We start from the raw sequence: 25,252 nt of genomic DNA, 5'->3' as shown, positions 1-25,252 counted from the left end.
TGACCTAAACTCACCAAAACTAGATTAAAGGTTACTGAAGCCAACTATTAAGAACTGACACCTTCCCATACTATTCCTATTTTTGCAAATTATACCTTCATCTCAGTTTTGAAATGAGGGGAAAACAGGGCAGCCTAATAGGGACTTTCAGATGTCTGATCACATGACAATGACAGGTATGTAGAATTAAAACAAATTATAAGCCATAATCAATAGAAATAAATAGGATATCGAAACAGATTTGATACACAAAGCTGCCAATACCTGCAAAAATAAAATGAGCAGGCAAAAATGATTATCACAAATCTAGGAGATGTACCTTACTATAAAGGTGACCTCTGAGGATGGAATGAATCTAAGGATGAACTCCAGCAAATTAGAAGAAGCAACTCTGCAAAGGACTATTAGTGACTAATGGTTTTTTGGCTGACCTTTGAACTCCTGAAGCAATTCAATTATAAAGGAAATTCTGCCTCTGTGCTTTAGGTTGTATTTTTTTTTTCATCTTTAAAATGGATGTAATACTAAAGATCCCTAACTTCTTCAAAGGGGTCATATAAAAGAGAGTAAGATAATCTCTGTAAGTGACCCCAACTTCTTCAGGAAAAGAAGCAAATTAGATACAACTTCACTGGAATAGCAATATTATCACACTTATTTTTGGAAGTAGGCTGTCATTTGAAAAGTCCAGGTACCACATATTAATGGAAAAGCCAAAGTAACTTCCAGGTTTTGGCCTTCATATTTTTCTCCCAGAACAACTGCTGAATGATATAGCAAGAAAACAAAGGGAAATTACCCTAAGAAACAAAAATCAAGCAACAAAAATACAAGAAATAAAAGTTCACAATTGAAACCTTGCCACAAAAAGTACAATAACTTTAAAATATATTGGTGCATGAAGTCAAATGAAAGTTTGAATGTTAAAATAAAGAATAATCTTCTAAAACTTATCAATGATGGTCCAATTTTCTATCCTAAGATGACTTCAAAGTTATCTCCCAAACGTTTGGTTAGGAACACCACTAACATGCTTCATTTATGTTTTGCTTATTTTGTCTTCCTCTCATAGGATAAAGCAGTACTGGACTGTGGTTTTTAAGAAATAATTGTATTGCCTTCATTTTTTCAAAGTGCTTTCACATCTATTATCTGACTTGATCTAGGTGGCACAGTTCATTTCCAGCCTCAGGTACTTCCTAACTGTGTGACCCTGAGCAAGTCATTTAACCTCTGTTTACCTCAGTTTCTTCATCTATAAAATGGGGATAATAATAACACCTACCTTCCAAGGTTGTTGTGAAGATAAAACAAGATAATATAAAGTTCTTAGCATTGTCTGACATATATTAGACACTTAATAAATGCTTGCCTCTTTCATTCCTTCCCAACAACCCAATAAGGTTGGTAGGGCAAGTCTTACCCCTCTTAACATATAAGAAAATTAACATTAGTTAAGTGACCTGAGTCAGTCAAGACTATAACTCAAGTCTCCTAATTTCCAACCTAATGCTCTGCTAAACAGCATGGATTTAGCTAGAATATCAGAATATAAAATGGTTATTATAGGATAGATAGCAAATGTGTTTCTTTTGAGGGTTATGAAAAGGATATCAAACCATCATAATGTATGCACTATAAAGGTAATTTGTTTTCAACATAATCCAACAGCATGACTACCACAGGCCATCTCAGGTTCAAAATGCAATTCCTTAGTTTATATAAGAGTTGAACTTAAATTTACTAATCCACATGATCTTATGGCTATAGTGATGTTCCATGCACATAGAAGACCAAGATTCAGTCTTCTTAAACAATTCTTGTTGCTTTTATGGCACAAGAGAATTATAGAAATAATTCTAGGAATCACTAATTAGCAAAAATTATCCTAAACATTGTATCTTTTTCATTTTCAAAGTAAAATTCAAATTGAAGAACTTATCCCCAAGAGTTGCATTTTCTATAACAAATGGAAAAGGAACTGTACTTCCAGAAGAGTATATCCTTTTAAATACTTGTAGAAGGCTAGTGCCTTTTCTTCAAGCCATCCATGTTGTATCCTTGAGCCCTTCTCACTCTACGGCTGGAATACCCAAAGGTTTTGGAAATGCAGTGGCAACAAAGGCATTGTTTTCTTGGAACCGCAGACATGGACTCAACTCCTCCTTATAAGGCAAAGAAAGCAAGCTTTATCGTCTAATAAATACACACTTCTAATCAATAGTTAATTTGCTCTTTTTTTCTGTAGCAACTCAAGAGTCATTTGAATTCTATGACAACGGGTCATTCTTGAAGAAATTACATTTCTGTCGAGTAATGATCTTAAAATAAAGTTAGCACCTCCCTTTAAGTCTAACTTCCCAATACTAATAGCTAAATGAGGAGTAAGAGATAGCTCAAATTGGGATCTTAATCATAGTGATAGTACAGAATCTTGCTATGTTATCAAATTCCAATAAGCACTGGTTCTCTCAGCTGTCAGAAGCATGAACAAACTGATGCCAGGACTATTTGTTTTATTCAAAACTGAAAAGGAATCAAAAACATGTCAAATGGATTTGTCAGTAGCAGTGCCACAAGCAAATTGCTTGGTGAGATTTATGTATCTTTATTTTAGCCCATGATGAAACAACCTTTCCAGCTTTCCCATACCCACTTAAAGAGTAGGCCAGGTTGTTCAAATGAGTATCAGCTGTACTAAAGTCCCATCAAAACTAAAAACTCTTTATAGAATCCCAGAACACGAGCATCATACTTAAGAGTAGAAAGTGATATTATTTGGCAGTAAGATAAAGAGTAGGTTTAAGAGTATAGGCCTCACTATCCACACCCAAACAAAGAACTATGGAAGCTGAATTGTTATTTTTTCTCTTCTATTGAGTTTTGTTTCCTCTTTCTGATGGTTCCTCCTATTGGTTTTAATTTCTACTTACAACATCACTAATGTGAAAATATGTTTAATATGAATGTAAATGTATAGTCTATATCAGATTGTGTGCCGTCTTGGGGAGGGTGGCGGGGAGGAAGGGGGAGAAAATTTTTAAACTCAAAAGCATATGGAAGTGATTATTGATAAATCAAAATAAATTAATAAAAATTAAAAAAAAAAGAGTATAGGCCTCACCAGTTACAAATGAGAACAGGGGTAGTTTAAAACCATGGATACAACTAACAATTTTAAACAAGCCATACAAGTTTGTCCTATCACACAAATTTAATCAAAACTACTAACAAGTTGCAAAAGATAATAAAGTGGATTGAACATCACATCTTCCATTTTTTTTTTGTTTATGCTCCATAATAAATGATATCAAATGAGTAAGGAAGACCAAAAGAGAAGGCAACCTCCAGGGCCCAATTCCAGGATCTCTCAATAGTTAGAATTGTGATTAGGGATTATTTAATTCATTGCATTTGTATACCTAGTACCTAGGACACTGTCTGTATGCCATATAATAGGTGCTTAATAAATTCTTCTTGATTGATATTGATATACAATAATTATACAGTCATATCTGTAAGTTCTTTCAGTATCCTGGAATGTACTTTATTATCTGGAATTAGAAACAAGCTTATGTAAAGCAGCTAGGTTCTGTCTCCAAGAACTAAATAAGCTTGTTTTCTCTCTGTCATCTGTTAATATCATACCAATCACCTCAAACATAAAGACCCTTTTCCATTCCCCTTCTTACTCTAAACAAGGTTTTAAAAGCCCCCTTCATTATTCTTAGCAATTTCATGAGGCCCAGTTCACTGTGGGTCTTTTGCTTTCTTGAGAATTTTCTTGCAAGTTCATACCACGTTCAGAGTTGCAGAGCTATAGCAAGTTGTCCACTATTCAAATTCAGCTGTGATCCTAAATCTTGCCTAAGAACAATACAAACTAAGAATATTGAACAAGTGTACTACACATGTGAGGTGGACTTCAGAGCACAGAGCTACAGCTCTGGATCCATAAAACTTACTATAAACCGATAGAGAAAGTGATCCAGACTTTGTTTTTGATACTTACTGATCATTCTTTATTCAGGTAAAGGGGTCCCACATTGTTCTTTCAGAAGAGTTTCCATTATTCTAATTCCCTGTGAGAATAAGGAAGAAAGATCAGTATGCTATATTTAATATATACATACTTTCATGATTATCATACCCTTTTCCTTCAAGGAGTCCAAGGCTATTAATATATAGTCATGTTTTCCATCAAAGAATTAGGTTCATCATAATGCCACAAATATAGAATTTCTAATCCATCAACAAGTTATTTGACAGGCATGGTGCTCAATACTGTGGATACAAGTATTAAGAATGAAACAATCCATAGCCAGAGGGAGCTTACATTCTAATGGAGAAAACAAGTACATATATAAATATATACAGCATAAAAATGAAGTGGAAAAATATGAACAAATATGAAGTAATTAAATTCAATGTAGTTCAGGAGGGAGAGCACTGGAGGTTGGGGCAGATCAGGAAAAGTCTCATGTGTAATATGTTGCTTAAGGTGTGTGTTAAAGAAAGAGAGGGACTGGGGCAGCTAGATCACAATGGATAGAGTTCTGGCCCTGCATTCAGGAAGACCTGAGTTCAAATCTGGCCTCAGAAACTTGACACTTACTAGCTGTGTGACCCTTGGCAAGTCACTTCACCCTATTGGCTTGCAAAAAAAAAAAAAAAAAAAGAAATAAAGAAAGAGAGGGACCCTAGAGGCAGAGGTAAGGAAGAAGTGAAGCTCTGACACAGATGGTAATGAGGCTGGAAAAACTAATGAAGGAAAGAAACAATGAAAATGTCTCCTCTTCCTCCCTTTTCCTCTAGCTGTTGCAAACATCTAACTATAAAACAAAACTGTAAATCTCTACCCACTTAGCCTTGCCTCCATAAGGAGGTTGGATCTGGAAAACACAAAGAGCACACAGCTACCTTAGTGTGGTATCTGAAGTAAAGAGAACTTTGTCCTGGGAATCAGAAAAACTATGTTTCAGGCCCTGCACTCCAGCAGAGCCTGGGGGCAAGTCACTTCTCAGAGCCTCAAGTTCCCTCTACAGCATATGAGGACATTAGACTAGATGATCTCTAAAGACTCTTTTAGATATGAGACAATATTCTTCTGTGAGAACCATATAGGAAGGAATGATGTAACAAGGAATATAAAAAAAAAACTGAAGATCAGTGAGAAAACAAATTCTATCATGGGGAGATGCTAACAAAGCTGTACTTCACTGTCCAGTCAAGGAGAGTAAAATATGGAAACAGCCTACCTTGCTACCACTGTTTCTTTCTTGGCACATTTATCACAAGGCCATGAATCAGTGGGGTAAGAGAAAGACCTCTCGTAGGAGAAACTAAAAAGAGTATAAACTGAAGAGATAGAGACTAGATCTGTGACTTCATTGATACAGACAATTCCCAGAGAAGCAAATTCCTCCCCATGCAGGCCACCACACCTTCTCTGAAACTTATAATCTTCAGAGAGTTATCTAGAGCACTAGGAGTTTAAGTGATTTGTCCAGATCACACAGGAAACATTTGCCAGAGACAGAAAAGTATAAACAATAATATAATTAAAATTAGGTCTTGAGGAAGTCAAAGGCTAGATGTAGGGAAAAGAAGGAAAGGCCAGATGTCTTTCCTTTATTGGGAGAATTAAGGGTAAGCTTAAAAAGGCATGACTCAGATGGAAGAAACTACAGAATGAATGGATGGATGGATGGATAGATGGATGGATGGATGGATGGATGAAAAAGTAGTTATCAAGCTTACATTAAGACCTACAAGAAATACTGAGTACTGGAAATACAAATACAAAAATGAAGGCAATCCCTGTCTTCAAGGTATTCTTATACTTATAGAGGGAAGCAATGATACAGGAGAGTGGTGTCCAGGTGGGGATGTTTTGGTTTGGAAAGTTAAACAGATGCTGAGTGGTACCATAGAGCCAACAATTTATCTTGTCTAGAACCAAGGAGAGATGGTATGATTATGGCTCTAAGCAGGGAAGGGAGAAGGAAGGAAGGTTGTGAAGGGTGATTCAAGATAGCATTCTGGTGGTAAGAAGATTGCCTGGAAGTGAAGTATGGTTGGAGCCTTGCCAAGATGTAGTGGTCACCTGAGGCAACCATCAATCAGGATAACAAGAATTAAAGGATAAAAGCATTAAATCCTCCAGGACATTTTTTAATTTTGGTGTTCTGAAAGCTAGGGAGATGATGGACAATAGTTATGGATCAATCAATCTAATAAGCAAGGGTTAAGCATCTACTCATGTTAGGCCCTGTACCAGCCACTGGGGAATACAAAGAAAAAATGAACTTTTTCCCCTATAAAATGCTAGTGCCTTGAGGGCAGGGACATTTTTTAAATTTTTTTTAATCCCCAGCACTTAGCACCACACCTTAAATAGAGAAGGTGCTTAATAAATGCTTACTGATTGAATGATTATTCTGTTCCAGTGCTCTAGACTCTGGAAAAGTCAAGGGATCATACAGAAAATTCAAAGAAATTCAATTGGACATAATACTGAACAAATTTCTAGGATAATCCACAAGGCAATGTGACAACTTATGTGGTCATCACTAGGAATAGTAATTACTTTATTAGCAAGACCCAATGCCAATTATAGAAACTTCTGGCTGAATAAGTGACAGATATCACCAGAAATTTGGGGAGATTCTCTAAAATAAATGCTGAAGACATACTGTACACCACATAGACCCTGGGTCAGTTTCCTTCCAAAACAAAAAGAAATGGGAGAGAATAAAATAAAATTTCCAGTGCTGGAGAAATGCTCTCAGTTCTTATTCAGGTAAGGACCTATAACTTTTAGACAGTTGTAATTTGGGACCTCAACCTGCTCTACTTCCCCCCTAAAAAAAAAATTTATACAAAGACAGCCATGTGTGCTGTTATAAGCTCAATAAAGACAATACTAATTTCACAGAAACTTTTCAAAATCCTTTTTTTTTTAAATTTTACACATAAATTTAGATGATCTTTCTTTAAAAAAAAAAACAAAAAACAAAGCATGCTTCTTCCACAGAAAGTGAGAGATGGGTGAACTGTGCCCATCTGTCTAAATAAAGAAGGCCGCCATTTACAGAACAGAGCACTAATTAACATAAGTGAAGCCTCTCAGGTTTGCCTTGGGAATTAAAAAACATTATTTACTGAATCAATTATGTTCATAATATGACAGCTGATTTTTCTCTTTTTTTTTCCCCTTTCCACTACCATTTTAGTCTGAATGGTTAGGCAAGTAGAGTGAGACCAAATCTATTAAAAAAAAAAAACCTTTAATGGAGCAGGGCAAGCAATTGCTTAGGATCTTTTCAGTAAGAAATATCAAAGTCTGACTACAGAATTCCCTTGCTTAGAGACCTTAAGTGGCTCCCTATGACCTCTGGGATAAAATGCAAACTCCTCAGTCTGTCACGTAATGTGGAAACTCTCTACAACCTGGCTTCACCCTACAATTTCACCTGTAATTCATCTAACTCTCCTCACATACCATATTTTATCAAGTCTGACTTACTAGTTGTTTGTTGAATTTATCATCCCATCTTGCACCTTTCTGGCTTTTCTCAGACTTTCCCCAATGCCTGGTATGCACTCACCTTCATCTCTGCCTCATAGCATCCTTAACTTCCTTTAAGGGTCAGTTCACCTATTAAAAGGTGTCTTCCCTCATGCCACACCCACAAACCTCTATCATTAATGCTCTCCCCTCATCAAATTGTTGGTCTAATACAGGGATAAGAACACTGCATGTGGAGTCAAAGGACCTGGGTTCAAATGCCACCTCCATTACTTGTTATCTCTGTGACATTGGAGAAGGAACTTAAAAGTTCTGTGGCTCAGTTTCCTCACCTGTAAAATGAGGGAGTTGAACTAGAGGGCCTCTAAGGTTCTTTCCATCTCTTAAATCTAAGATTCTTTATTGTATCCCACCACATCCCTCCAGTAGAATGCAACTTTCCTGAAGTTTTATTTTTGCCTTTGTATCCCCAATGCCCAGCACAGTGACTGGTACATCATGGGTACTTAATAATACTTGTTGCATTGAAATGGTCAAAGGTAAAAATCCACTTGATACAATTCTTCCAAATAAAGTTCAAACACCTAAATCTCTACCTACGGAGATCCAACTTAAGGGCACTAAATCATACCCTTTATAATATGTTGCTGCACTTCCAATACAGAACAAACATTGATGCCTCACTAAAACATCCTCCTTTATATAGATATGGCTTAAAAGCTTCTTGACTGACAAACCATAAAACAATTTATTTTATTATTCTCCTTCCCCTTGGAGGATTTTTTGTTTTATGACAAAGCAATCTTTCTCCATTTGCAAAAGAACATGGAAGTGGGCTATCTCATAGACTCATTTCCCTAATGCTGCAGAGCAGCATTTGCCAAATATACCCTCCTGAAAGAACTGCAGAGCTTTTAAGATGCAAAAACACTTTACAAGCTTCCCATTTTAAGAGTCCCTAAGCAATAACTGATCATTACTGAAAACTCAAAGGCTGCCTAAGAGAAAGATCAGGGAAGTTGGGAACTAAAGTCAGCTAAATCTAGGTCAAAACCCTTTTCATAAATATCAACATGATGCTTTCTTGAGAAAACCAGGATTTATATAGGAGGTCCCCAATAGGATCATTACATCCAATGAGGAACCATAGGTTTTCAAAAGCAGTCTTTTAGAGGTATTTCTGAAGGGAACTCTTAACAAAATGGAAATGTTCATTTAATTATCACTATGATAACAAATCGGTGCATAAGACCCCTCTGGAAATCATGCTTTCTTGCTGGTCATTGCTTACAGAGGGTGTAATCTGGCCTACTGTTATTAGTCTTTAAGAGCTTGGACTTCTGAATAATAAGTAGTATGATCGTGGGAGCTAATTATTTCAGAGAAGCATTGTAATGGAAAGCACCTTTGGTCCCCTATCATGCTAAAGTCTCTAATTATGTACTTTGAGGAACAATACCTGCTAATGTAAAAGCCAATGATGATGATAATAAAAATAACAGTTCAAATTTGTAGAGTACTTTAAGGTCTGTAAATGGCCATGCTCATAACCACCCTTCCAGGTATTATAACCTCCATTTTCTAGATGTGCCCAGAGAGGTGAAATCCTTTGCCTGGAGTCACATAGCAATTAAAAAACCACCAAAAAGCTCTGGGAGGGTCTTAGAAGCCATCAACTCCAACTCATATCTGCATGGGAATTTCTCATTTATGACATGCCCAACCTCCCTGGGTCTCCATTTCCTCATCTGTAAAATGAGGAAGTTGGATTCGATGATTGCTAAGGCCTCTTCTAGCTCTAGCTCTATATAAACTATAGACTATGAAGTAGCCATCCAACACCAGGTTCACCAGGTTTCAATGAGAAGTCAATGACTATTCCACTATCCCTGGAAATAGCCCATTGTACTTTGGGACAGCCCTGGTTGTTAGGAAATTAAGAAATGTGTGCTACTTTAATATGAGGGATGTGAGGCTTTACAACTTCCATATGTTGCTTCTAGGATGAAGTATTTCTCATGACCGCCTTTCTGAAAGCAGGTTCGCTACCATAGCCCTGCCCCTTTTCTCCCAGTCTCCTGTTCTCCAGATCAAAAAACGTTCTTGTTGGTCAGAATAATATACAAAAGTGCAATTCTCCTTATTAATTTGCATCTTTGCAAGTGATGAAGCTATCATAAAGTGTCTACATTCAAACTTGAGCCCAGGTCTTCTGACTCTAAAACCAGTGCTTTGCCTTTAAAACAGGGGACTATATAATTTCTAATGAATGTAGACTAGACTGTATATCTGCTTTGAATAATTCAAGACAATACATAAATCTCCCACCCCCAAACTTAAATAACAGGTTTGTCCAGGTTTGGGGAGGGGAAGAGAGAAGAGAAAAGACACAGAAACAGAGACACAGAGAACAATGCCTGGGTCCCTGACCTTCAGGAGATGACAATCTTGTTGGGGACACAAGCTCTACTGAAATAATTTAGTAGCAATCCAGGACAGCAGAGGATTTAGTGCTGAAATTAGCAGTCTTAGCAAGTACTGTAAGAGTTCAGAGAAGTTCAGGTCAGTGTGAGTTGTGGTGGTCATGGAAGGTTTAATGGATAAGGCAGGATCAAAGAGACATTTTGAAGAATGAGAAAGATTTCAACAGACACAGAGGAAAAGCATTCAGATCCCAGTTTACATTTCTATTTTAAATGGATTCTTCTCCATGTGAAAGAATTCATATCAGAACTCTTTTTTTAATAGTCACTAGTCACCTCCCCTCATTCATTTAAAATTAATTTTATTTACAATACAATTAAAATTTTATTAAGCACCTACAACACTGTAGGCACAGAGCAAAGCACTGGGGATGCATATAAGAGAAAGTAAGACAGTCTCTGCCTTCAAGGAGCTTACCATCTATTAATGGAAGAAGAAAGCACACATAAGGTGGAGTTGGTAGGGGGAAAGAAAAGTATGTAGCCAGGGGGCATGATGAAGGTGAAGGTAAATCCAAGCAGTATCACTAGTTAGAAATGAAGAGATGCCCCCTGGCCTGTTCTGAGCCCTCTTTAGATGGGGACTTTGGAGGAGTTGCCTGCAATTTTTTAAAAAGTTGCTTGAAGTACAACTTTTTGACAAAATATCTAGTGTATAAATTAAAGCACACCTAGATCGGAGTCTGTTCTGGGAGGTAAAGTAGGTAGTACAGTGGAAAAAAACACTAACTATGTAGCATCACCTGGGTTCAAATACCAGTTCTGCCATTTATTATCAGCATAACCTTGGTAAAGTCATTTAGCCTCTGGGAGCCCAAGTTTCCATATCTATAAAATGGGAGGGCTGGACTATGGTCTCTGAAATGATATTTTAAATTAATTTGTCATTCTTTGCCTAAGAAAGTTCAACCCATTCCTCATAATGGTCGCTTCAAGCTCTGGATTCTTGCTTCCATGATCCTGAGAGAAAAGGAGTACAATTAACCCTCAACAGTATTTTAAAGCTTCATAAAATATTATTGTCATTATTAAATTTTTTATCATTACTTTCCTAAAACATTATATATTATAGTAAAGTGACTTCTTATCTAATATTGTACTTTTATGTGTTTATGAGGAAAGAGAAAAAAAGAAAAAAATAAGCATTTATAAAGTTCTCTCTATGCGCCAGCCACTATGCTAAATGTAGGTGATATAAATAATAATAATGATGATGATGATGATAATGATGATGATGACTAACATTTATATAATGCTTGCCAGGTACTGTGCTAAGTGCTTTTCAAATTAAATGACTTGGGGGCAGCTAGGTGGTGCAGTGGATAGAGCACCGGCCCTGAAGTCAGAAGGACCTGAGTTCAAATCCGGCCTCAGACCAAACACTTGACATGTACTAGCTGTGTGACCTTGGGCAAGTCACTTAACCCCAACTGCCTCACAAAAAAAAAAAAATTAAATGACTTGCCTAGTGTCACACTGCTAGTAAGTATCTGAGGTTGGACTTGAACTCAAGTCTTTCTGACTCCAGGCCCAATGCTCTATTCAGTGTGCCACCTAGCTGCCTCAAGCAAAAAGATAATGTCTGTCCTCAAGGAGCAGGGATTATCAATAGAAGAAGACAACACAGAAAAGGGGAGATGAAAAGGATAGGGGATGAGCAGAAAATCAAGGTACTCTGAATGGAGACATGGTTTTGAAGTCCAAAGGAGGTCAGCAACAGGGCTAGAAGGAGAATGAAGATTATGCACAACCCCTCCACAAAATGGAGAGCCCAGAAGGAACTTACCAACTGGAGAAGAGGGAGTAGGCCTTATGGAAGGATGTTCTGTGGCGAATAGGCCACAGAGAGGGGGTAGTAGGCTGTTCCAGAGAAAGGAGGGCCCGTGTGCTGAAAGAAGTTCCAGAGTGCAACCTGATATGTCAATTTAAAACTGTTTTCATTAAACCTAACTAGAGCAAATTGGCGTACCATAGGAACATATTCATAGAGGGAATCAATAATGAAGATGAAGGTAATTCTATCTTCAAAATATTTTATTTCCCCCTAAAATGAGCAAAAAGTAGCCAACTTCATATTCTAAAAACTATGTTAGATATAGAAATAAAGGTATGAATATAAGGCATACTTACTTCAGTATTTCAAAAGATGTAAAATTTTGTAATGCGATCTTTCTTGAGTTGCTGTGCTTCCGCTTTCCCACCCCACAAAAAATCATCATTTGGTGACCAATTTTCTAGTAACATGGCTCCACAAATTTGAATAGACCAGTCCTTAGACAAACACAGTTCATCACCAGGACCATTTAGGGAACCCTTTCTTCAGTCCAGAGTCTGTGATCAATTGGTATACCCTTCGAGAACCTAGGATTTCATCCAAACCATGATGAGACACCAGGTTAGGATTTCACTGGAGCTGGAGCTAGAACAAACCTCATGTATCATCCAATCCAACAACCTCCTTCCATAGATGAGGAAACTGAGGCCCAAAGAGCTTATGCCCTTTGCCCAAGGTCACACAGATAATAAGTAGCAAAGCTGGGATTTGAACCCTTCCCCTATCCTCTCTGAATCCAGTGCTCTTTCCATTGCACCATGCTGTCATATGTACAAAGTGAATAAATCATACTTCAAAGATCTGTGATTGTGTCAGTTTGGATACTCTTTCCACTGTACAGATTGCAACCCTCTCTGTAATTTAGTAAATGGCCTTGGAGAATGGCTGCGGTTAAAAAAAATTCATCACCCCAGAAACCAAAATGGCTATGAGTCTCACTGAGTTAGTTCATCCAGGGTCATGGTCCTCAGACAACAGTCATACAGTTTGTCACTGGGCCCATACCTGAAGTCTTTCCCACCTGGTAGGAACTACCAGAATTTTTGTTCCTACTGGAATAGCCTTCAAGAACCCAGAATCATCTCCATTCCACAATAAGACATTAGGGTAGGACTTTAGAAAAGAAAGTAAATAATGTCTATGAAAAATGTAAAGGTACTTTTCTCACTGACTCCCTTGAATAATCACATCTCCAGAGCATCTGAAGTGGGCTTCTTATCAAATACAAATACCGTGTTAGAATATATGACATAATATAATTTTCCCTTAGAAGTTTAGAAACTCGGTCTTGAGTATGATTCATTTTTGTGTTGAGAGGCAACCCAAATCATTACACCTTAAGTGTCAAGGCCAGAACAGTTAACTGACACAATAATCCAGATTTATCTCCATTTCATGCTACAAAACTTTTCCCTCTCTTTAATGAGAATATGAAATTCTCATAGTCCTTAATGGAAAGGAAGAATATAGTTGGTACTTTCACAGGCATCTCCTTAACAAATCATTCACTGTAAGATACTCTGAATTCTAAGCTCTGCTATTCATAGAACCAGTCTTATTATGCTAAGGTTGGGTTTCCTAGCCTTTTTTTTTTTGGTAATAATGAAACACAAACTGGATGGCTAAGGGCTCACTCTCCACCCTACCCCCCCACCTCCCACTCCATGTATATATAGAAATAGTTTTGATTCTTCAAACTTGAGTATGACAAAGTGAGAAACTCTTGGAATTGGCCCCAAGGACAGAAACACCTGGCCATAGCTCTGAATATATCTATTTTTACCCATATGCTCCAGTGGAACTGGAAGGCAAACATTCCCCTGTAGGAACCGTTTTTGCTTCAGTACAATATCTGCCAATTATATTTCTTTGGTTGATGATCTAATACCAAGACACGAGAGCCCTTCACTTTATACTAAGAAGCTGTTAGAGCTGAACAGGCTTTTCATTTCCAAGAGACAAAGCCTCTGGAGCTTAAACAGAATATCAGGTTACAACTTACAACAGAAGTGCTATAATTACCATTAACAACAGAAATAAGATTACTCATCTTTATTCCTCATCCTTCAAATTACCTGTGAAGTGGCAAAACAATGAACACATAGCAAAGTTTAAGAAAAATGGTTTTTTAAAAACAATCAAGCATTTAATACCCTAAATTAACAAGAGCAATCAAAACAAAAGCGACATGAAGGAAAACCACCAAAAGATTCAAAAAATAAAACTCTGTACACAGATCACTGTCTAAAGATAATCCACCTACTGCGATTAGGTCAGTCATTTGAAAAAAAAAATCCTAAGGCTCACAAATTCACATGCACTCCAATGCCTCTTTACAGCTTAAAAATGAGGCAGGAGAAAAAATGGAATCATTTTCATTTTTTTAAGGTAGTTGTTTTTTAGAAAAATTTCTCTTCCTTTCATAGTCATTGTTTACTCTGACACCAGATTTTCCTATGCAGATTAATTATTCCCACATGGATATACTAAATCTACCCATTGTCTTTAATAGAACATAAACCTACTGGAGATGGTATAGTATGCCTGTAATTCCCACTACTAGGAAGTCTGAGGTTTGAGAATCTCTTGAACTTGGGATTTCTGAGCTGCAATGGGCTAAGCCAATAAGCTGTCCACACGAAGTTCAGCATTAATATTATGAACCCCAGTGAACACAGAGGCCACTAGACTACCTAATGAGGAGTCAAACCTGCCCGTCTCACAAACAAAACATATTAAAACTGCTATACCAATCAAAGTGGGTCCAAACAATCACAATCAATCAATAAACATTTGTTAAGTACCTGTTATGTACCCTGGTACACTGGTATACTTTGTTAAGCCTTTAGAATACAAAACAAGGCAAAAGACAAGTCCTGCCCTTAGAAATTTCACAATCTGTATAGGGGAAAATAGTATAGAACTAACAGAGAGAAGACACTAGAATTAAGGTGCTGGGAAAGGCTTCCTGTACAAAATGGCATTTTAGTTGGAAATTAAAGGAATCCAGGGAAGTTTTAATGTATCATAAAGCTAAGAAGGTAAGTTGCACAACAATGTTTTAAAAAGCTTCAACTGCCAGAGAGAGAAGTTGATAAACTAAACCAGTAATCAGGAGACTTGTCCTTTTGTCCTACCTCTTAAAATAACTAGCTATGTGACCTTGGGGATGTTACCACCCTTTTCTGGATATCAATTTCTTTATCTCATAAATAAATAGAATCTATTTAATCTATTTGGATTGGACTAGATGATCCCCAGGGTTCCTTCCAACTGTAAATTCTGTAATTCTATGAATCTAGGAAGATGAGACTGTCTAAGGCACTGTTTCCAGCTACTGCCATTCGTGAAGCAGATAAAAAGAGAGAATTCAAAGGGAAGGATTGGAAAGTTCCTTCACATTGTCTTTCAAATACCTATGCTGGTCCCCTGTATTTAAGCCACTTGAAAATGTATGCTTGTTAGTTAATGTGGGTTAGGCAAAGAGGGTAGATGGCTCAGCCAAACCCTTTGCCACTGTTAAAAACACTATTCAAAAGTTATGTATCACTAAATACTGCTGTATTTTTCTCCCTTCTGACCAAAACACTTAGATCTTAGATGTGGAAAGGATAGACTACCTCCACCATAAAGCAAGAATTTCCTCTGTGAATGAGCTCCCTGTTATTATTATTGGAACAGGTTAAGCACTGTCTTGATAGACTCAGACAAGTCATTTAACCTCTCTAACCTGTTTCCTCATCAATTAAATGGGATAATAGCACATATCTCACAGGGTTGTTGTGAGAATCAAATGCGATAACTTATGAAAAGTGCTTTGCAAAAGTTAAAATACTGTATAAATGTTAGCTATTATTATGGTTATCATTATACTTGTGAAATGGAAAAAGATTTAGTTATTCAGTTTGTAACACATACAGTAGGGTCTATGAGAATATAAGAATTACACTAGATGAAAAGAAATGGATGAGTTACAATCTGCACCAAGAAAGGGAGCACCCCATTGATGGAATCACAACATACACTGAAGTGGAGAGTGTGAATAAAAATATTTTAAAAGGCCATTAATAAATGCAACATTAATAAGACAAAAGAGACTTTAGGTAATGTAGTTCAACTCCCAAGTTCATTGGATCATAGATTTAGAGCTGAAAGGGACTTTATAGATCATCTGATCCATTCTTTCACTTCGCAGATGAGGAAACTGAGTCCCAGGGAGATAAGTGATTTGTTCAAGGTCACCTATGGATAGTAAGTGGCAAAGCTGGGGTCTGAACCCAGGTCCTCTGACTCCCAAACTTTGCCATTATACCCCAACACAATCCTTACTTTATCATAGCTTAGACACTAGACAATAAAACTACTAAAAATAGTCCTAAGATTTTATATGACTTAATGTTGTATCAACAAGAAGGGTGTTATTTCTATGCAAATGAATTATCAACTCAATCAGGTTTTCATTTTTCTGAGCTCCCTCAGATTAAAATAAATTAGGAGTTTGTTTGTTTTTCTTTAAGACTAACCAGCTGTCCACCTTGGGTCCTAGTGAATAGGATCCCACAGGTAAATCGAGGAGGTATAGAATCTGAATCCAGTCAAACAGGATCCATAGTGGACAATAGTTCTTTTGTCTTTCCCCCAAACTGAGATGTATTCATTTCCTCCTTAGCACTATATCTAATCTAGGTTCCTGGAAGCCTCTCACTAGGAGTTACCTAAACAGAGGGACTAACACTGTATTGATACATGGAGGACTTTAGAACAATTATACCCAGAAGAGTATTGAAGAAGGACCAGGGGAGCCAGTTATGACATCTTAGACAACCAGCGTACAACAGGAATCAGGGATCTTAAAAATCTTGCACCACCCCTGTACCACCCTTACAGGAACTATACTGTGTTATAGAAGTTTCAAAATTCCTCGTAAGTGACTGTCTGAGATAGTCAGATGCCCTTTTCACAATCCCAAGGGTAAAACTGAGGGTCTGAAAGTACCAAGACTCTACCTGCATCACAGTATGGTCCAACAAGGAGACAGATCTCCAGACAATAAAAATCCATAGATCAAATAACCTTTGTCCCTATATAACCTACAGATGCAGTCCCAATTTTCAAGCTATTTTAAAGCAGCATTACCAGGACTACAACTTCCAGTTTCAATTTTGAAACTGAAACTGGCTCTATGCTTTTACAAAAGGCTATAGGTAGTTTGTGTGGAATAAGTAAAGATTTATAGGTGGTATAAATTCCATTCTTTTTCTCTTTGAGATTAGCAAGAACAGAGTAGGAAAATTAACATGGAAAACTAATAGCTCAGGTGGAATTTTTTCCCCAAAAATTGATAAGCTGTCATTGGACCACTTTTCATGAAAGACATGCAGCTAGTTATATGTTAATAAAGGCAAGCAAGTTGGTAGCATTATAAGCTCTATGAGGTCAAGAGATCATGTCTTCTTTAAAGATCATGTATGTAGTTCAAGGTCATGTGCATACTAATGAATATTAAATGAGGATGATGGCATGAATGTTTTATTATGTGTATATTTCTAATTCCCTTCATGCCCAACATGGCATCTTGCTGTATAACTTTCTAGCATAATGTATGTGATATTGTATATTATCATTATCAGTGCTTTCATCTTAGTCCTCTGCTTTCTTTCATATGCTATTTCCCCAAATCCCAGACCCATAAGATGATACTTCCATTATTCTCATCATCCAGACTAATCATCTGGCCCAATCTCTAGGTCCTAACCCTTGAGGTTCTAAATTCTGCTATGAGTCCACATGGTTCTCATCCTCTGGTAAAAGGTCAAACTATTTTCTTAGGCCACTTTTGACCTCTGTCAAGCAAAGTTCTTCCTTTTTGGGTCTCCAGCTCTACCCATTTTTGGTCTTGGCTGAAATCACTGGAGACTCAGTCATTTCCCTTACTTGCTCAGCTATGTGACCAGAAGGATACTAGCATTTTCTCATGCTCTTAGGCTCCTTTCTTCTAGGACCTAGCACAATACTCAGATATTTCTGAAATGAATGAAGACCACAGAATCAAAGTATTGTCTCCCCAAATAGCTGAAAAGCTACAAAGAATTAAGGACTATATTGCCCAATGGCAAGACTTGGGAGTCAGAGAACCTGGGTTCATATCTCAGCTTTCTATTTATAATCTGTGTGGCCTTGAGCAAATCACTTAACCACCCTGGACCTATATTCCATCATCATCATTATTCTTCATTATTCCCAGAAAATTACCACTTAAATTCCATTTGATTTTACCATCTCCATTTCTCACTATCCTCTCTCAACTTTAAAGACTGAACCTGTTCAGAAAATGCAAGTGATATTTGCATGTCCTCACTACAAAAATCTAACATAATTTAATGGGGTCAAGATGCTGGTTAGGAGGAGGGGGAGAGACAACAAACATAGAATTTGGGATTTGAAAGAAACATTAGAGAACTTCTAGTCCAAGCCTCCTCATTTTACGAAGAAGCAAAGTAAGACCTAACAAGTTGAAATAACTTACTCGAGGTCAGATAGCAAGTTGATGGAAAAATCAGGACTAAAACCCAGATTTTCTGACCTTCAATCCAGTGTTCTTCCCACTATACTATGCTAAAGCATTCTGACTACTACCCCCTGCAAGAGAAAAATACCAGCTCATCATAGTTCTTTAGGAATCATTCCTTGTCATTTCAGTTAAGAGCTTAGCTTTATACTTTTTAAATAAGTTTCATCAAGTGTAACAGATCAAAATTTTGATGATCTGATTTATGGGATTCTTGAAAGTATTACTGATAACCAAACCTATACAACTGGGATTGAGTCATTGAGGGACCTTTGATTCCTAAGTCTCATTCATGGCACAGCAGATGTTAATTTAAGCTCACTAGAAGAAACAAAAGATACTGCTGTCACAGAATACTCGTTTTCAGAAAGAAATCTTCCTCATTTTCAATTTTAAAAGATATGTTTCCCCCAAAAAATATTATCCAAGGGCACCAGTCTCTAATGATTATGGCAAGACAGGCAGTTGTGGCTAAAAGGATGTACGTGATCATGGGCACCACTATTTTCTTTTAATTTTAAAAAGAAAATTGACCAGGAAAAAAATCATTAAAGTCAAAAGTCTTTGCATTATTCTGATCATAGCTAAGATCTGAAAATAAAATAGACCAATCCATTTCAGTTCTCAATAGTGGACTTGAAATTGCCCTTAGTAAGAGATTGCCAATTTATTAAGCATGGGTAAAGCTCCTGAAAAGTTTTATCATCAGAGATGACTTTACAGCCCGGAAATCAACCCTGTGAAATTGGAGAGAGAGTACATATTTCATCAGTACTGTCAAGTGATCTAAGCCAGATGAAGAATCTTGAAAGGCTTGCTTCATAAATATAACAAGTGAGGGGAAAAAATCCACTGATATATGGAAGGTATCTTACAACATCGTAGTTCTTTATGTCAAACTTATTTGCAATATTTATTTGTTCCTTCAAATGGCAGGTTTATCCTTTGGGTTTTTTTCCCTCTTATATAGTGGGTTTTGGAATGCAGATGCCTATAAAAAATTCTTATACACAGCGAAACATATTTATAGATATTAACCACTGCAATAAAAGAAAAGGTCCTTTCTGCTAAAATACAAACTGACATTTGGAGTTGTTTTGTTAAAATGAGTCTTCAAAAAGCTACAAATTCATGGCAATCCCAGAAGAAGTAGGAAGCGTGTAGCTAAGACCCATTTCACAATGAATAATTAATCTCTATGATGGAAGAATTTAATGAGATGTGTTTTTTGTTGATGAATTGGTAAACCAATTGGAAAAATGTCACCAAATTAGAGTTAGCTTTTTTGTGTGGGAGTGCAGAAGTGTGTGTGTGTATGTGTGTGTGTGTGTGTGTGTGTGTGTGTCTCCATCTAGCACTAAACATATCCTCTATAGGGTACACTGCTTACCCATACTAAGAAAGTTGACTTCAGTAAAATAATAAGTTGATACTATATAGAAGGCAGCATGCCCAAATCTCTCTGATGGCAATTTGTCTAGACCAGTACTCACATTCCTGGAATCTATCTCATCATTACAATAATTAACCACTACTATGCCATCACTCCATCACTTCATCACTCTGCCACAGTGCAAAGGCAGACATGCAGGCACTGTCCTCTTCCCATGGATCACTTTAGAGCACAGAGTTCTGTGGAGTAGAAAAATAGTGATTCACTAACAACTTAGTAACTAGAAGAGACTATAGTTTCTGAACTTATAAGGAGACCTTTTGTTATTAATTTAAGTTTCCTGGAGTCTCATTCAGGCTAGGAAAAAGTTACTGAGGCATAGAAAGATGACTTGGTTTTGTTTTTTTTTTTTAATTTTTCAGTTATATCAGAAAGATTACTGACTCCAGTGCATCATGTGAGTATGGGCAAATAGTGATGTACAAATTACTTGAGACAAGCAATAATTTTGTGACAGCAATGGACATGTTGCTTCCACCAACACCAGGCTGACACAGAAAATCTGAACATTATGGAATTGACCTGCCTTCCCCACCTTCAATTAGTTCTTTCTAATTGAATGCTGGATTTCACGCCATGCACATATATTTCTTTTCTCTCTTTTGTTGTGTTTTTAATTCTATACCTTTTCAAGAATGGATATTACTCCAAGTAAATGTGCAAAAACTCTTACAAATCATACTTCAATGATCGTTCAAGTTATATGTTGCTGTGAAGTCAAAATGTTTCAAGGATCACTCAAGCCAATGGCAAAACAGGATCAGTCATGCCAAAGCACAAAGGAAAGTGTGCTTGAACATGAAAAACAATGCCAAGAACCAACAAGACTACAAAACAACCTAATTAAATACACAGAAAACTTAAGACCTTCATAGTAACTTGGCAACTGGAAGGGTTGTTACTGATTTCTTCTATAATGTGGCACAGGCTTTTTTAAGTTGGAAGACTAGTTAAGCAAAAAAAACAAAAGCAAAAACTATTAATCGTTGCTATGAAGAAAAACATTTGTCCTGGGCAAAACAACACAAAGGACTAGAGAATGGAGACTCGAAAAACATATGTATTTATTTTTACTCATGAAACTCACTTTTTCATTCATGACTATGCTAAAACAATTGTCAGAAGTCTAAGTAAGTCTGTAAGACCTGAGCATCTTCACCAGACTGGAAAACATCTACCTAAAAATGCTTTGGAGATTTTTTTTTTTTACTTCTAGTGAGCCTATAAGTATTATCACCACTGAAAGAACAATGAACTCTGAAAAATATACTGATATAGAGAAATAAAATTGTTCCAAAATCACAATAATTCCCAAATGGAGAAATATAATTGCAAAAGGATTTCATATAATGCCACATGTCACAAAGGTTAAGAAACTTACTCAAGAGTTAGAAATTAACATGATTCAGTCATCAAGAAACTCACCCAATTTAAACCTCATTGAAAACCTATAGGCTGATTAATGATGAAGCATGTTATCCACCTCCAGATAAAGAGCTGATGGACCCAAAGTACAAATTAAAGCATATTTTCCTTCTCTTTCTTACTTTTTCTTCATCTTTTTATATAGTTGCTGCAGGAATTTGTTTTGCATGAGCATACATATTTGTAATGGGTTTTAATTTTCTTGCCTTTTCAATGGGAAAGGGGGAGGGAAAGAATTAAGAACCAAAAATAAAATAAAATTGAATTTTTTTAAAGAAAATTTATAGGCTACAATCAAAGCTAGGCTTGGACTGTTTATCAAAGATACATACTATCCAATGTGATCAAAGCGTGGTTTTATGATAAAGAATTTAAGAATGTGTCAAAATCTTATGAACTCAATGTCAAATCTTACAAAACAAATGATAGCCTTAAAAGGAGAATATGTTGCAGGTTAAAAGGTGGATTTTTTTAAGATATTAAAAAATTGTGTAAGGTTTATTGTATAAGTCAATAAATGTAATTTTTTAAAATTATTTTATCCCAAGAAATTCCACAAACCATTTGAAGTTATTTGAACTCTCTGGGTCTGTTTTCTCATATGTAAAATGAGAGAGTTGAACCAGATGTTCTCTAAGACCCCTTACAGTCCTCACACTGTGATTTCACAACCTGCTGAATTCAGTCTCTTTCTATTTCAGTTTTCCTCTTAATACAATGAAAATAATGATGGGATCTTGACAATAGAGGGGGTGGAATAACTTAAATTATTTTAGCACATGCAGCAAATGTATTTCACTAGCCTAATTTTTTTTTTACTAAAAAACATGCTACATAGATGCAAAATAAGATCTCCATATTTCCATAGCATCTCCCCTAGTCTCTGAGTGCTCAGAAATACTGGACTAAAAAAAGAACAGTTGTGTTAGGGAAAAAAAAAAACAGTCCTCAAATTCCTTATTGGTAGGAATACTTGGATAAATAGAAAATTATTAGAAATTACTTCTTAGTTCATAAACTCTACATTGACTGTTAGAAACAGATTCATGTAAGAATAGGTACCTAAGCTATCTTGTGAGTTTCTTTCAAGTTATATTTTATGAATTTGTGAATAATTACATCCTTCAAGGATCCAAGATTTCATTGGCACAGGTTTTCTCACAACCAACAGCCCTTCCACTGACATCCTTTCATGACTTACTATAGCAGTTGCCATCCTTTGTGAGTATGAGGAACCTTTTTTAACATGAAACATCTTGTGGATGCCCACCTGATAATAGTTGTACTATTAGCATACATTGATTGAGAAAATAATGTGATAAAAAAGCTACTATAAATTCAGTAAAACCTTTAGACAATCTTCTTTTTTTCTCAATTACAAAAGCATCTACATATATTTGAAAATTTTTAATAGATATCTACTACACTTTACACACACACACACACATAAGTCACCTGGTATTTATTTTTTATATAACTGGGATAAGGTTTTTTATATAACTAACTGATATGGACAAGTTGTCTCCACCAACAAAACCTGAACACTATGAAGAGATACCACGTGATTTTTGCCTGGTATTTAGTAAGTACTTAATAAATACTTGCTGACTGGCTGATTGATTGGTTGACTATAGGGAGTTCCTAGTGAGGAAATACTACTTACCAATTCAGATCAACAACTAACCTTAGACTCTAAAAGGGCTCTTAACTTGAGGTCTGTGAACTTTTAAACATTTTTTTAACATCTGCACTTCAATATAATTGATTTCTTTCGTAATTCTATGGATTTTATTTTGTGCATTCAAAAACATGATTCTAAGATCCCTTACACTTCACCAGACTACCAAGGAGGTCTATGCAGGCAAGAGGAAAGAAAATAAATTACCTACTATACTATGTGCCAGGCACTGTGCTAAGCACTTTATACCTATTACCTCATTTGATCCTCAACAACCTTATGAGGTAGGTGCTGTTATTATCTCTTCATTTTATAGTAGAGGAAACTGAGGCAAACAGAGGTTAAGTAACTTGCCCAGGGTCACACAGCTATTAAGTCTGAGACTAGAATTGAACTCATGCCTTTCTGACTCAATGCCCAGCATTCTATGCACTGCTCCATCCAGCTGCCTTCTGTACCTATGACAGAGAGTTACCTGGGGCATAGAATCAGTAGGAGTCAGCAGCGAGCCTTTAACCCAGCTTATTCTGATTCCAAATTGGGCCCTCTCTCTACTAAAACCATAACGCTTCTCAGGAAAGCATATGTACATAACATAATTATTTGTATCCTCTAGACAGGCTATTTGCTTGATTTGCTTACATGATATTCTGTATCAAGGTTTATTTGTCCTTTGTTTTTGAAGACTAATGAGATCACAATATGATAGCCTGATTCATGCATGAATTGGATTTAAGTAAGGCAGAGCTGCAGGAAGTCATCAGCCTCACTCTCTTTCATAGTCACTGAAGTCCAGTGGCAAGACAAAAGTCAAGATGATTGGCAATGGTCTGGGATGGAATGGATGACCTTGGTGTCTTCAATGTCTGACCAAGCTCAAAGCACTCCAAAGCACCTGCTTTAGCTACCTTCATGGCCATGGGAATAAATTGTTCTCATCTACCCATTCCACTATGGGAAATCTTCACATTCTTGGAGTAGACACCTCCTGCCCCAGAACTCACCAACAAGTTTGAAGCCCATCAGTTACTCTCAATCCGGTTTAGCCAATCTGCTAAAACAGTTTACGAGGTGTGGCCACTGCACATGCTACAGCTTCTTGGAGCCACAAGTGAAAGCTGAATGTCAAGTAGATACCCAAGCAGCCCTGAAAAGTGCTCAGCAAGCCCTCACACCAAAGTGCTAGTCTTCTTTGAATACCCCACATACCTAGAGCAGGTGGGTAGAGGGGAGGTAACGGGAAGCCTTGATTAGGAGTCCCAGACCAACCTCTTGCCACACTGCAAAAAGAACAAAAGGTCAATTTTTGGTATTCCCAAAAACTCCCCAGATCAGCAACTTCAAGACCCTTAGGAGTACACAACCCTAAAGGTAGGAAACAATTGCCTAAATAAATGGTTCTTATGTATTGTGAGGGAGAGGGGATCACTGCTTGATGGCCAACTTTCTGGTAAGAAGCATCTCTAAAGTTCAGTAGAGGTAGCTAGGTGGTACAGAATCAGGAAAGGCTGAGTTCAAGCCTAGCCTTAGAAACTTAGTTACTCTGTGACCCTGGAGAAGTCACTTGACCTCTCTCTGCCTCAATTTCTTCAACTGTAAAATGAGCATAATAATAACAATACCTCCCAGGGTGGTTGAGAGAACCAAATGAAATATTTTAGTACAGTTCCTGGCACATGGGAGGAGCTTAATAAATGCTTATTTCCTTCCTTCCTTCCTTTAACTAGGCTAGTTCACAGACACTGGGCATGAAGTCTATGTTCAAGCCCCTCTCACATAGGCATCACCCTAGTTGAGATCCTCATCACTTCTCACCTAGACTACTGCAATAGTTTCCTAATTTCACATCCTGTCTCAGGTCTCTTGCCTTTTCAAATCATCCCACACACAGCTACCACAGTAATGTTCCTCAAGTGCAGGACTGACCATGTCACCCCCAAAACACACACACACACACACACACTCAACAAACTCCGGTTGCTCCTTATCACCAGTGGGATCAAATACAAACTCCACTGTTGGGCATTTAAAGCTCTTTGAAACCTAGCCAATCCTGCCCTTTCTGTGTGTTATACTTTACTCTCTTCCTCTGTGCTCTGTACAATGCAGACAAACTGACCTTCATGCTATTCTTCACTCACTAAATTTTATCTCCTGTCTCTGTCCCTGGAAGAATCTCCCTCCTTATTGCACCCTCTTGGAAATCCTGGTTTCCTTCAAGACATAGCTCTACATCCTCTACATGAGACTTTTACTGGTTCCCTCTGATAGTAATGGCCT

At 37.0% G+C, this 25,252-nt stretch overlaps 1 protein-coding gene across 6 annotated transcripts in view; it reads right to left on the bottom strand.

Moving 5' to 3' along the window:
* Positions 1-1,247: 1,247 nt before the first annotated feature.
* PRELID2 (PRELI domain containing 2) overlaps positions 1,248-25,252 on the bottom strand; it is an 82,779-nt gene continuing 58,774 nt past the window's right edge. For all 6 annotated transcript variants that reach the window (XM_027841944.1, XM_027841946.1, XM_027841949.1 and 3 more), the window contains 2 exons: positions 4,013-4,082; positions 1,248-2,165 (listed from right to left, as the gene is read on the bottom strand). In XM_027841944.1, the coding sequence (XP_027697745.1) occupies positions 4,023-4,082 (60 nt within the window). In that variant the 3' untranslated portion in view covers positions 1,248-2,165; positions 4,013-4,022. The remainder of the gene's footprint in view (positions 2,166-4,012; positions 4,083-25,252) is intronic.

The sequence above is a fragment of the Vombatus ursinus genome, unplaced genomic scaffold, assembly GCF_900497805.2.
Source record: "Vombatus ursinus unplaced genomic scaffold, bare-nosed wombat genome assembly UNPS02014863.1, whole genome shotgun sequence".
Lineage (NCBI taxonomy): Eukaryota > Metazoa > Chordata > Mammalia > Diprotodontia > Vombatidae > Vombatus > Vombatus ursinus.
This window is presented reverse-complemented; position numbering and strand designations above follow the sequence as displayed.